We start from the raw sequence: 14,701 nt of genomic DNA, 5'->3' as shown, positions 1-14,701 counted from the left end.
AAAACCACCATTAACACACATGCACCCAAACAAAGCCAACCTAGCTAACCCTACATGCATTCTTTATGCAACTCTTCATCATTCCACCATTCATTCTTTATTCCACAAACAAGTCACATGCATTTCCACCTTCCTACTTCATCATTTCACCACATTCTCCCTCTTTAACTCATTTCATTATTCATTCACTTTGCATTCATTCAATTCCACCCCACATGCACCCTTTATTCTTCATCATTGCAACCATGACACATTTACACCAACAAAACAACTCCCATGCCATGGCCTACTCATATTCCCATTTCCTTTCCAACATGTCACATGCATTTCCACCTTCCTACTTCATCATTTCACCACATTTTCCCTTTTATTTCCACATGCAATTCTTCATCATTGTAGCCACAAACACCTTAAACAAATAGCCATATACATCTCCACTCCTCCTATAAATACCCTTGCATTCATTCATTCAAAAATCATCTCATCTCATTCACAACACAACACACCACAAACACTTCCCTAGCCGTGAGTTTCTCTCCCTTAGAATCCAAAAACCATCTTCCATTTCCACCACTCCTCATCCATTTCCATAATTTCCCAACACTTCCATCCCCCCAACCAACTATCCCTAGACCTTATGCTACAATAAAGAGGAAGATAAGAGGGCCTAAACGTTCATACAATTCAAGATTGAGTTGTTGGAATGTTTAGGCGTTTCTTTGATTTCAATGTTTAATTTCAATTCTCTTTGTTTTGTACGTATGAGGAAATAAACCCCCTTTAGCTAGGGGGTGATTCGAAACTATGTTTATGTTTGTAATATGATTTGATTACTTTTAATTACGTTTCATAAGTTGTGAATTCAATTTGTTTAACTGTTTGATTGATAACCTATTTATGTATGTTTATTAAGAATGAACGCTTAATTTTCATGCATGAATTTGACGCTAGAATATAAGTGAGTTTCACGTAATAGTTATGAACTTATATTCACAAGTAGTGGAGGTTGCTTATAAACAATCGTGTTAAACATATTCTTGGCATAAGTTTCATGCAATCATAGTAACGAATGCCTCGTCAACACTTATAGTTTTCATGATGCTTAATGATTCTTGCTTGTATCTCTATTATGCAATTCATGTAGGGAACTTGTGAGGAATGCTTTGGATTGTCGTATGTAATCATCCAATTCATTAACTTAAGGAAAACTTGACGGTTAATTTAAGCGGACCTAATTAACCCGGGGCGTTGAGAATTCATGGTTTATTAAAAAGCAATTAGACATCGTTTTGTATGCAAGTATAACATATGTAGAGATGAACCCCTTAACTAGCTTCCCATCCATTCATTTCCGTCAAAATCGTATTTACAATTTGTTTTTATTTCCAAGTTTCCATTTTAGTTTAAATTCGTCCAAATCCAATTCCCCCCTATTTCATTGAAGTCTTAGTCTTAATCTTTCTTATTTTTAGTTTTGCATTCTTTGAGCATTAAATAGTGTTTTATATTGTGTTTTTACGTTTTTAAGTCAAATCCAAGTGATTAACAATCCCTCCTAATCCCCGGTCCAGAACGATCCCTACTTATACTTATACTACAATTGACAAAAAGATGGTTTAATTTGTGTGCGTATAAAACTCGCATCAACATTTCATCACATCATGCCAATCAAACAACTTACATCATATTTCAATATGTAATAGTCAAATCTCATTTCATAATCTTAAATCAAAAACTAGGTATTAACATAACAATTTAATAGAAAACATATTTATAACACCAAGTCATACCCTCACAAGGTAATAATTATGAAAGCAAGGTAATCATCAATATCACATATATTAAAGTCACTCACCTGGAGCCCGCGCTAATGCACCTTAGCACGAGAGTCAAGGCATCACGTTCGACCACGTCCTGTGGCCGAGTCCAATTTGGCCGGGAAGGCCCTCAAATTGGCTCGCACCCAACGAAACCCTAAGGTGGGTGTTCTTCAATTCGGCTTCTTTGGTGTTCCAATGCCCCAACCACTAGTTGGGTCTTGTTCTTGGGTCCAAGGGAAGTTGAATAAGGGTAATGGTGAATGGTGATACTCATCAGAATGACGAATCGCCGTCGAGAATCCCTGGGTTCTCCGGTGGAGTTCTACCCGAATTAAGCCTCAAACAAACTTGATTTTTGGTGGAGATGAAAGGAAGAAGATAGTTGAGCAAGTTACAGGTGAAGTAGATAAGAAAGTCAGCTGAGAACTGGAGGAATTGGCTTGAAATTAGTGAATTTGAAAATAGGTTGGAGCACACGGGTCACTAACTAGTGGGAGGAAATGTCAGCTTCTCTCCTCCCTCAACGGTCCTTTATAACCCTCTAAAAAAAAAAAAACTGATTGGTCCCCTTAAAAAAAAAACTAACCTAACCTTTAAACACATGCGGGAATTTAATAATTCCCACAATCTAAAGTTCACAATTTAAACGTCTGTAATTATACCGTTATAATTCGGACTTGTAAACGGCTTTCGCCTATGTATTCGTGGGTTCGAGATCTATAAAAAGAAACTAGTTGTAACTTCCAAATGTCAACGAGAGATAAAGATTGATTATGAAACTTCCAACTCGATATCTAATCAATTTCTAAACTTCCAAAGGGTGATGGCTGGAATCAAATCCAGTTTAATCTAGCCGATTTTACGAGGAGAGCCTATGGAACAAACTATGTGGAGACATTGCGAGTTCAGGTTCATGCAAATTGCCGCCTGAGGAGGATATATTTCTCTGACTGCTTGTACTCCGAAGAGGAACTTCCTCCTGAGTTTAAGTTGTACCTCCCAATGCAGGTAATTTAGATCGATCTAGTCTTCTAAAGCCTGCAATTATGCTTCTGCACCTTGTCGTTTGATGTCCACTCATTGCTGATAATGTTTGTTCTGCACAGAAAGCATGATATGATGCAACAAAGGAGGGATCGAACGCATTGGAGCTGGATTTTGAGACTTTTTTCAGTTGTAATTTGTGCGAGTGTGGCATTTTGAATACTAGAAACAACTAAGTTGTACTAGTGCGTGAAGCATGAAGACCTGAAGTTCTGAATGTGCTTAATTTAGTTAAAGAACGTCAATTATTGTTTCGCCTAGTGTTTTTTTTTTTCCCTAAATCTCAGTTCACTCTTAGATTTCACTCTGTCGTTTTACACCTTGCACCTAAACTAATTTGCCAATGCCAAAGACGATTTCTGCACAATTTTTACCTTCTGCACACTCCCTCCTAAATTTGGTCTTTTGAGGCGATTAAGCGAGAACGATATAACAGAAGGGAGAACCATTCAATTTTTCAGAAATAAATAATGATGATGAAAAGAAGAATATGTTAATAACAGTTCATCTGCAATATTCATCTAAAGATGTATTACGACATTACAATTGTCAACTGTCGTGTTCTTGAGAAGAACAATGCTTAATACATATGTGCATTCATATATCATGTCCATAATTGGTACATTATGTTTAATAGGATGTTAGTTGTATTTTTAGAATTTTAATGATATTTTTTATTTGAGTAATGAAAAGTGTCGTTTGAAATGAATTATGGGATAATATATCTCCTAGATTTTAGGATTTAGGTGATATTAATTTGTCATTTGATTGGTAAACCAAATATACGTAATTTTTGTTATTAAAAATTAGATAAGAATGTTTGATCAAAAGTCTAAAAGCTATGGATGTTAAATCTCAGAATTTCAAAACTAAGGCACCTATATCAAAACACCTAAATTAGTCATATGAATTAGATCAGTAGATGTTTTTAATCACTTAAATTATAATTCGGTTGATGCAAAGTTCCACCAAAAGAAAAAGATTGAAGCAACATATATGCCCCCTCAATTAAAAGCTTCTTGTGGCTGTCAACTACAACTTTGGCTGTAAAAAAAATCAGATAAAGACTCTGCAATATTTGCAGAACTTATTTAATTTGTAGTAAATACCGAGATCATTACTCTAATATTTGTACAAACGTAACACAAATGTCTTGTGAAAAGATAGAGGAATTTGCACATAAATCACCTGATGGGACCTATGTATACTATTCTGCTCGTATCTTTTCCTTCCAATCTATAAATACGAATGTTTACAAATATATCGTCGTTCATACTTTCAACATAATTCTAGGTAGCACGTAAAATCCTTAAGCTTTTATTAGCTTCCGAAACTTGATTAGGCGACAAACAATCAAGCACATCTTTACTGATCAGTCTTTGTCTAAGCTGTATGTTCACCGGTCTCATCTTTGGTCTGCATTCGATTCCTACTTAATCTCGCAGCAATCAAACATATGAGAAAGATGGCAGGCAAAAGGGACAGTTTGATAGGATTTTCAGCACGCCGAATGTAATAAACGTATTGAATTATTGAGCAAACACACTGAGCGAGGCCTCCGAGGAACCCAAAAAGTTCAATGACAGAAAGTTCAATGACAGAACCAAAAAGCATGTCACATCCCCTCTTCCTGCCTCTGTAAATCAGCTCCCATATGCAAGTGAGGAGAGCTGCAATAGCCAAGAGCATTCCAAACAGCGCATACCGAGGCCTACTTGTGGACGAAGCTTGATCACAAGCAGCTGATAAGATCTCCATGCAAAGGCTAGTGACTAAAAAGAACCACTCAGCTGAATTTGGCTGCATAATAAATTAGTAATGTTTCAATTACAACTTCAGAGATCTACAAATAATTATGCAAACGACTAATTAGGTATTATTATCATTATATACGCATTTTATATTTTTTTTCTCCTAGTCATTTATCCAATCATCTCACCCTCTAACTTCTACTTTCTCAATAAAAAAACCTAAGCCTTTTTACGCTGCGACTCTTCATCTTTTCACTCATCTAGCCATCGGCTTCATCTATGTTGCTCCCATTCCAACAACTCTCTCTCTCTTCGCAGTCCATCTCATTTTCTCCTTCATCAAATTGGGATGTCTTTCTCCCTGACTTCATCTATCAAGTTAATTTTTGTACAATTTTAAAGAATGTAGAGATGAAATTTTGGAATCTTTGTACTATTTTTTTTAGGGATGTTGGATTCTTTCAGCAATTCTTCCATCTATTTGCTTCTTGTTTCTTAAATGAATCTTTATAAAATTCTCATAATTAAATAAAAAAGTTTTAGAAACCTAAAGAGAGTGGCCAAAACACATTTGGGCCTTGAATTGGGTTGAAAAAAAAAATCAAATTTAAGCCTAAAAGAATGACCCAAAACAAAGAGGTAATTACCATTACCATATCATGCCAACCGAACCATTTGGCATGCCGAAATTTGGTATACCGAAAGTTTGGCACAATAATGATAATAAATTTTGTCATACCAAAAGTAGGGTAATCGTACCAATACCACTCCTAGGCATTGCTATTACTATAGTCTAGAGTAGAGGTTGTAATTGCACTATTCATCTTGCCTACGAAATAGGACATCAATTTTGAATTGATAACAATTGTGCCATTGTGTGTTGGCCCTTTTTTTCACCCAAAGAACCCGGGTTGGGCCGTTGCGTTTGGGTCCAGTGTTCAAACAACAGGTGTGATGGGCTGGGTTGGGCGGAGAGAGTCGAAGTGTCTCTTTGCCCCTTGGATCCAAATCCAACGGACAGTATGAGGGGCGATTTAGTGGCTTCGATATCGTCGAGGGTTTTCTGAGATTTCCAAAATTTGTAGGGCCAAGCAGGTAATTTCATTACGCATTTGGGTTATTGCGAAGGCTTTCAGTTTGATGAAGGAAATTGCAGTTGATTTTGAAAGGGCCGAGCGGGTAATTTCTCTAACTAAAAACCTGAAATACCAACCTGGGCCGGAGGTGCTAGGAATTTTCTGATTCCTGCACAGTTTCTCAGACAATGACTTCGCCTATTTATTTGTTATTTCTCTAATCCATCCAAGCTGATAGGTTATTTGATGTTGATGGGCCACCTAACTGATTTCAAGTTGAATTATCTGTGTTCACCTGTATTTTTTTGGAGTTGGTTGAACTAAGATGTGCATTTTCTATATTAATGTAATTGAAAATGCATTACGGAATCAAAACCTGCAGCAACATGCGGGCAATGTTCCTAGTGATCGCTAAAGTAGAGACTCTAGTTACGAAAGTAAAACACGGTTCAAATTGAAAGAAGTAAAACTCTAGTACGTAGCAAAACAAATCATGCCTTGATGAAATTGAATGGGAGAATTAGAGATGAAATTCCACACCTTTGCTAAATTGTCGGCAGGTGCTTCAGACTCTTCCGACAGGAGCAACTTCTCTCTATTGTATCGTTTTACAATGTCCATCAATAGCCTTTTTGTGATATTTTCCCTTTCAGGAGGAGGATGCTTCATTGCACAGGACGAGTACGATTCCATTGAGAAGTAGAAAGTAGTGAGTAAATCAGGTTCCAAAATCGCTAACTAGGAAATGCAGGTAAGGCAACTCTACTACTCAATTTTATTGACCCTGAGTCTTTGAGGAAGGTGACTGGCAATTAGAGACGACTTACATAATTTTTGGTCAATAATTGAGTAGACTGCACCAATCATACTTTTAGACCATATTCAAAGGAAATGGCTAATAAAGACTTTTTTCTCTCTTTCCGTGAGAGAGATTCTCTCCTTCTGTGAGAGTTCTTCCCTTTTTTGGTGAGGGTTTCAATCTTGATCTAGATCTTTGGCATCGACCCTAGCTCCAGCTGGGGTCGATTGCCACTTTCGCTTTTCTTTTGAAAGATCTAATGCTCTAGTATGTAGCAAAACAAATCATGCCTTGATGAAATTGAATGGGAGAATTAGAGATGAAATTCAACACCTTTGCTAAAATATCGGCTGGTGCTTCGGACTTTTCTGACAGGAGCAGCTTCTCTCTTCTGTATCATTTTCTAATGTCCATCAACAACCTTTTGTGATATTTTCCCTTTTAGGAGGAGGACGCTTCATTGCACAGGACAAGTACGATTCCATTGAGAAGTAGAAAGTAGTGAGTAAATCAGGTTCCAAAATCGCTAACTAGGAAATGCAGGTGAGGCAACTCTACTACTCAATTTTCTTGACCCTGAGTCTTTGAGGAAGGCGACTGGCAATTAGAGACGACTTACATAATTTTTGGTCAATAATTGAGTGGACTACACTTGTGAATCATAATTTTACACTACTACAAAAGGGTCTTATAGTGTCAGTAGGTGGTGTCGGTTTAATATAATATAGTGTCGAACTAGGCAATTGCGACACTTATTGAACATGACGTCGGATTTACTGTCACTTATAAGTGTCATAAACATTTAATGTCGCTTTTAAACCGATGTAAACATTTAATGTCACTTAAAACCGACATACATTTTAATAATTTTTAAATACTAGTGTCGCTTTAAATAAAACAGTGTCGCTTTAAATAATACAGTGTCACTTTTAAGCGAAATTAAATAATACAATGTCACTTTAAATAAAACAGTGTCGCTTTTAACAATATTAAATATAACATGAACTTAAAATATTTAGTAATATAAGAATTTATTATGTTAAATTAATAATTAGAATTTATTTATACTTTCATTAAGTATAGCATAAGATTTTGTGGTATCCACTAGTGTAAATATTTTAAATTGAAGATCGAGTTCATTCATTGTATTCATATAGGGTCAAGGAGTGTAGCTGTAAAAAATCATCAAAATTGGAGTTTAAATCACCGTTAAATCGTTATTTTTCGTTCATAACCGTCGAAAAGTTTTGTCCCGTTACTTGATCTCTGAATGTTTATTTTTTTGCCATTTTTGGCATATACGATCTCGAAGCATGCATAAACAAGTTTGATGGTTGGATCATTGAAATTAGTTTCGTAAAATGCATATCCCATCAAAACGATAGATTCACTAACACTTAGAATTTATTTATACTTTTTATTAAGTATAATATAAGATTTTGTGGTATCCACTAGAATAAATATTTTAAATTGAAGATCAAATTCATTCATTGTATTCATATAAGGTCAAGGAGTGTAGCTGTAAAAAATCATCTAAATCGGAGTTAAAATAACCATTAAATTGTGATTTTTTGTTTATAACCGTCGAAAAGTTTTGTATCGTTACTTGATCTCTGAATGTTTGTTTTTTTCCATTTTTGGTGTATGCAATCTCGAAGCTTGTATAAACAAGTTTGATGGTTGGATCGTTGAAATTAGTTTCATAAAATGCGTATCCCATCAAAACGATAGATTCATAAAATACATCGGAGTTCAAATCACCGTTAAATCGTGATTTTTCGTTGATAACCGTCGAAAAATTTTGTTCCGTTACTTGATCTCTGAATGTTTGTTATTTGTCATTTTTGGTGTATGCGATCTTGAAGCATGTATAAACAAGTTTGATGGTTGGATCGTTGAAATTAGATTCGTAGAATGCGTATCCCATCAAAATGATAGATTCACTAACACTTAGAATTTATTCATACTTTTATTAAGTATAACATAAGATTTTGCGGTATCCACTAGTGTAAATATATTAAATTGAAGATCGAATTCATTCATTATATTCATATAGGGTCAAGGAGTGTAGTTGTAAAAAATCATCTAAATTGGAGTTAAAATAACCGTTAAATTGTGATTTTTCGTTTATAACCGTCGAAAAGTTTTGTCTCGTTACTTGATCTCTGAATGTTTGTTATTTGTCATTTTTGGCGTATGCGATCTTGAAGCATGTATAAACAAATTTGATGGTTGAATCGTTGAAATTAGTTTCGTAGAATGCGTATCCCATCAAAACGATAGATTCACTAACACTTAGAATTTATTATACTTTTATTAAATATAACTTAAGATTTGTGGTATTCACTAGTGTAAATATTTTAAATTGAAGATCGAATTCATTCATTGTATTCGTATAGGGTCAATGAGTGTAGCTATAAAAAAATAATCAAAATTGGAGTTAAAATCACCGTTAAATCGTGATTTTTTGTTTATAACCATTGAAAAGTTGTCCCGTTATTTAATCTTTGAATGTTTGTTTTTTGCGCTTTTTTGAAGTATGCGATCTCAAAACATATATAAACAAGTTTGATGGTTGGATCGTTGAAATTAGTTTTGAAGGATGCGTATCCCATCAAAACAATAGATTCACTAACACTTAGAGTTTATTTATACTTCCATTAAGTATAACATAAGATTTTGTGATATCCACTATTGTAAATATTTTAAATTGAAGATTGAATTCATTCATTGTATTCATATAGGATCAAGGAGTGTAGTTATAAAAAAATAATCAAAATCAGAGTTAAAATAACTGTTAAATCGTGGTTTTTCGTTTTGTAACCGTCGAAAAGTTTTGTCCCGTTACTTGATTATGTATTTTAATATCAATTAGACTATGTTTCAATTCATGTGTGATGATATTTTATCATAAAATTATATTATTGTTTTTTACTATGTATTAAATATTATTTATTAAAATATTATATGACATAACTTGAAATATTTAGGCGGGAATGAAAATTTGAAATGTTTTAGGCGGGAATGAATGTTTGAAATGTTTGAAATGTTTGTGTGTCAGACCTTGCGTCGGTTTTAACCGACACAACCTCTACTTATTTTGTCGCAAGCTTTGAAATATTTTAGTGTGTCAGACCTTGCGTCGGTTTTAACCGATGTAACCTTTTCTTAATTCGACGTAACCTTTTCTTATTTCGACGCCAGTTGCACTATCAAGTCTGTCACACTCACGTCGCTTTTAACCGACGCAATATGTTATTATTTCGACGCCACTTGCTTTTCAGTCAAGTGTGTTAGTGTTGGAAATGTGCCCTAAAACCAATCATATGATGATACTTTACGGACATTTCAAACTAATGTAGTTTAAAGGACAAAGATTATTGTTTGAGCCGTCTAATATAAATGTTATATGCTTAAACGATAAGTCCAAGGAATATGTGATTGGAAGAATGCGATCTAAAGAAGTTAGATTCATGAGACCATTCTTTCGTTGACACATCCTAAACGTTCCTGATCATAGGATTGTCAATTGGGCATTGACAGTCCGTTAAGATCAGTACGTGCTATGTCTTCTCTCAGGGAGAGTGACTAGTCTCGAGTCATTGGTGTGTGTGACATCAAGACAAGTACGTAGGTGCTCAATAGAGAATGAGTTCACTGAACACGATCAACGAAGAGTTCTCATATTCATGTCACATGAGAACTCATGGTTGGGATAATGCAAATTAGTCTTTTGACCTGAGGCATCACAGTTGTCTTGTGGTTAGGTCCTTAATATTTGATTATGTCAACGTCACTCTATCAGGGTGTCCACGGCATCGTTGGGATTAAGCCACTTAGCCATGGAGGCAAGTGAATGCGCAACAAGGGATCTCTAACCTTCAAACTGTTTGAGGGAGAATACTCTATGATATGATTTAGAATCTCTGGCCAGAGTATGAATGAGATGTTGGAATGTGTTCCAGATCACATTCAAGGTAATCATATAAGTACAAGATTCACATTGGATAGTAGACATGAATAAACTATCAAACCAAACAATGTGGTCAAGAGTATTGTATTAGAGAAAGACTGTATTGCATTTGTAATCCTAAACTGAATAGGTTCTCCACCTCTTCTGATTAGCTTGGGTAACCATGATATGCTGCTAGGTGTCACTCATGGTTTGTGGAAGCCCTAAAAGTGTATTATCACTAACGGGAGAATTGAAAGTAAGTTTCAATTCACAATCGATTTGAAAGAGTTTGAATCGCCCACTGCCTCGCTAAAAGGAACCTAATGGATCGTACACCGTGTAAGGTAGAGTTTGAAGATTCAACGGAAATGAGTAAGAATAATTAAATGGTTTAATTATTTATGGCAAGGATTAATTAATATGATTATTAATCAAACGAATAAGTTCGTTGAAGACCTCGGGATAGTTTTGGACCTTAAGGCCCAATGGGCTTCGAACGTCAAGTCCATTGACTTAAATTGTATGACAACTTAATGAATAATGATTCACAAAGGCCCAAATAGCCCAATAAATCCCCTTAGGCTGGCCATTTAGAGGAGGGTAGTGAACTTGGCTTAATTGCAAGTTTGCCACTCCATTGTGAGGTGGTATAAAGACATCTTTATAGCCATTTCATCCTTAGGGTTTTCTAGGGAGTAAAGATGAGAACACAAAACCTCCCTTTGCTCTCAAAGAGGCTGGCCAATCTAGAGGGGAATAGCTAGCAATCTTACTTCCTCTAGGTCACTCATTTCTTCTACAATATACCTTGGTGTGGAGACTTAGAGGTTCTCAATTTTGGGAACTTGGAGAAACCTTTTCATCCATCCAAATCCATGGATCCAAGATGCAAGGAATGAAGGCCCTCTCTTTGGGTGATTAGCCTTTGCTTATGCAAAGAGGAATCTACAAAGGTATTGATTTTTCAACTCACTTTGTTTTGAGTTGAGTCTTGATTCACCTATCTACTAGGCTTTGAATTTCATGGGTAAATGTTTTGTTTTAAGTGCATACAAGCATGATTCCGCCTTTAATTGTTAATTGCATGCTATTGATGTTGCTTAAATGAACATGTTTTTCACAAATCTTCCTTCAAGTGGTATCAAGAGCCTAAGTCTAGTAGTTGGTGAATCCTTTTGGGTTTTGTAGTTCATAGTTTGTGATTTGAATGTTGTAATTGTTACAAGCTTTATTCTTGCTTCTTTGAATGTAAATTTTGTTAGAAAATTTGCCATCTCAAATGTTGTAGATGTAGTTCATATGAGCATGAATAATGGAACTAAAAGTTGGTGCCAAGTGTTTTGGGATTTTCGGCCAAATCCAAATGGTGATTTTTTGGGTTCATGTTAGGCTTGTTAAAATGGTTTTAAAGTGCTTTTTGGAACCCCTAAGTACCCTAGGATATTAACCCTCTTTTGAGTTGTGAAAATTTGAGTTTTTGATGAAAGAAAACATCCATGGAGCTATTATGAGTTTTCATGTATGTTCTTCATATTTCTTGAAGTTCTTATCAAGAACAAAAAGTTTTGAAGTTTTGATTCAAAAGTTTTATGTTTTACATAAAGTTTTGATTATTAGTTGATGGGTGATGATTATGTCAAAGATATAATTTTGAATATTAGTTGATGGATGATGTTTGTTGGTAAGAAATGATTAAATGTTTTTAATTATATCAAAGGTATATTTTCTTTTCAAACCATCCCCACCATCTTTAATCTCACCCACCAAAATCCACTTACAAAATTCTTTTTATCAAAAATCTCTATGTTACTATCCTATGGCCGGCCACCCCTCTAGTGGGGTGCTTTTGTGCAATTAAATAAAGTTTTGATACTTTTGTGTATTTGTATTTTGGCCCAAAAGTTTGTGTATTTGCAAAATGGCCCAAATAGAATGAGAACAAAAATTGTTTTGTCTCTTTAATGAGAATTGGATTTTCATTATATTTAGTTCCATTTAAATCAATTCTATGGATACAAAAACCAAATGAAAATGTTGCATTCAAGTTTAATTAGTTAAAGCGTTAATTAATTAAAGAAAGGGTGATTATGAACCTTAGCCTACGATAATTGAGCTATGTGAAAGGCCGTTTCAAATTTGTTTGAACCATGGGAATGTGTAGATTAAATTTTGGTTGTAATTTGATATGATCAATTGTTGTAAAAGAGCATAAGCTCTTCTTTACTTTAAAGTAATTTGATTTGATCAATTGTTGTAAAAGAGCATAAGCTCTTATTTACTTTGAAGTACTCCTTTCTTGTTTTATTCGATATGCATGAAAATGGAGTAGTTGGGTCCAACGCCCAATAAGACAACACGCCTTAATGTGATTAAACGCGTAACTAAAATCAATCTCCATCCCTAGACCGAGATTCAACACTAGGCTCGTGTTTGAATCGAATCAAAGGTTCATAGTCATCCTAAGGCCCTAAGGCAACTATATAGTCCATCAATGAATGCAAACCTTATGTTAGTAGTATCATATACTCTTGCTTTAAAAATGGACAAAACAACTTTGCTCGTTTGATTCGTCTGGAAAATGCGTTAGTGATAACTCTAGTGCTTTTTCAAGATATGTAGCAGGGGAGGTTAGAGAGTATAGAAATCTCCCTTTGACGACTGATTGCGTAAGATCAAGGAAGAAGAAAATGAAGTTTTCTGGAATAGAATAAAGGAATAAGATTAATCGGCTGTTGAAAACAATGAACCATACAACTGGTTCAAAATCTTTTGCAAGAGTGTGGCAAGAATTTTGTATGAGTTGTACATTTTTAAGATATTTGTATATTCTGTTTGAGTTTTTGTATATTATGTGGAATATTGGATATAAAATATTTGTATATTTTGGCACTATTTTTATTGTTAATAATTTTTGTTAAGGTTTGTTTTGGCCTTTACATGAAATTTATTAATTTGGTTATATAATTTTTTTTAGTACCAATTAATTGAAAACGATGCAGATTCTCGTATTTTTTTTTTATTATTAACAAAGATGGTGTCGTACTAGTTTGAATATTTTACTTACTTAATTGTTATCTAACGTCGGTTTAGGTATATTTTATTTATTTAATTTTATCACAATGTCAGTTAAAACCGACAGTAGGGTGGATATATTATAATTAAATTACTAATGAGCGTCGCTTTAAACCGACGTAATGTTCAAGTATACGTCACTTTAAATCGACGTTAATGTCAGTGTCGCTTTTAACCGACGCTGCGTAGTGTCGGATTAAGCGAAAAAACCGACACTGAAGGCCTTTCGTGATGCTAGCATTAGTGTCGCTATTCTAATCCGACATTGCATTGTTTTATGTCGGATTTTTGCCAAATTGTCGACAGAAATTGTGTTTCTTGTCGGTTTTTGCTTCGCCAATGATAGCCTATATTGTAGTAGTGTTAGACCATATTCAAAGGAAATGTCTAATAAAGACTTTTTTCTCTCTTTCCGTGAGAGAGCTTCTCTCCTTTGGTGAGAGTTCTTCCCCTTTTTGGTGAGGGTTTCAATCTTGATCCATATCTTTGACATCGATCCTAGCTCCAGCTGGGGTCGATTGCCACTTTCCCTTTTCTTTTGAAAGAACTAATGCTCTAGTATGTAGCAAAACAAATCATGCCTTGATGAATTTGAATGGGAGAATTAGAGATTCGGACTCTAGTGATTCCACACCTTTGCTAAATTGTCAGCTAGTGATTCGGACTCTCTCGCGGCGGCGTAGGGAACTGCATTTCCGAGATTGATTTTCATAAAAAAGTGGGAAGCTATATTTTTAGGATTAATTTTCATAAAAAAAGTGGAATGTTGTATTTTCAGGATTGGATTTCATATTCGAATGAATTTTGTAATCATAACAAAGTAGGTTTTTTAGCAATGGGCCTAGCAAAAGAAAATTTTGGATAGGATCCTATAGGATCTGCCCCTTTAAAAATCGGACGTGAAAGTTTCCTCTCATCCGGTTTAGTAGTTACACCAAATAAAGATAAAGAGAGGGTTCCCACTTTAAAGAACGGATTTGATAGCGGAGTTGAACACCATTGCCTTGATTATGCCCCTTTTAGGAGAAAGTAGCAAGTAAATCGGATTCCAAAGTCGCTAACTAGGAAATTCAGGTAAGGCACCTCTACTACTCAATTTTCTTGACCCTGAGTCTTTCAGGAAGGCAACTGGCAATTAGAGATGACTTATAGGGAAACAGAATTCAATCGTCAGGCTACTTTTG

The 14,701-nt window shown here is 35.0% G+C and overlaps 1 protein-coding gene across 2 annotated transcripts; it reads right to left on the bottom strand.

Moving 5' to 3' along the window:
• Positions 1–3,920: 3,920 nt before the first annotated feature.
• LOC125478307 lies at positions 3,921–7,157 on the bottom strand. Of its 2 annotated transcripts, XM_048586426.1 has the most exons (3): positions 6,824–7,157; positions 6,232–6,354; positions 3,921–4,664 (listed from the first exon to the last, which is right to left on the bottom strand). In XM_048586426.1, exons 2-3 carry the CDS (start codon positions 6,310–6,312, stop codon positions 4,248–4,250), a joined length of 498 nt encoding a protein of 165 aa, XP_048442383.1. In that variant the 5' UTR covers positions 6,313–6,354; positions 6,824–7,157; the 3' UTR covers positions 3,921–4,247. The 2 variants fall into 2 exon arrangements, with proteins under 2 accessions (XP_048442383.1, XP_048442382.1); XM_048586425.1 differs by having other exon boundaries at positions 6,232–7,157.
• Between the last annotated feature and the right edge of the window lie 7,544 nt (positions 7,158–14,701).

The sequence above is a fragment of a genome, unplaced genomic scaffold (assembly GCF_019419815.1).
Source record: "Pyrus x bretschneideri cultivar Hongxiangsu unplaced genomic scaffold, Pyrus_bretschneideri_v1 Contig24, whole genome shotgun sequence".
NCBI classification, from domain to species: Eukaryota; Viridiplantae; Streptophyta; class Magnoliopsida; order Rosales; family Rosaceae; genus Pyrus; species Pyrus x bretschneideri.
This window is presented reverse-complemented; position numbering and strand designations above follow the sequence as displayed.

Bases quoted from the DNA above. Each gene is read 5' to 3' on its own strand.
- LOC125478307 (XM_048586425.1), bottom strand. From the start codon at position 6,384: ATGGAATCGTACTCGTCCTGTGCAATGAAGCATCCTCCTCCTGAAAGG. The intron at 4,665-6,231 runs GTGTGGAATTTC...TTTATTATGCAG, and splicing joins CTGCCGACAATTTAGCAAAG to CCAAATTCAGCTGAGTGGTT.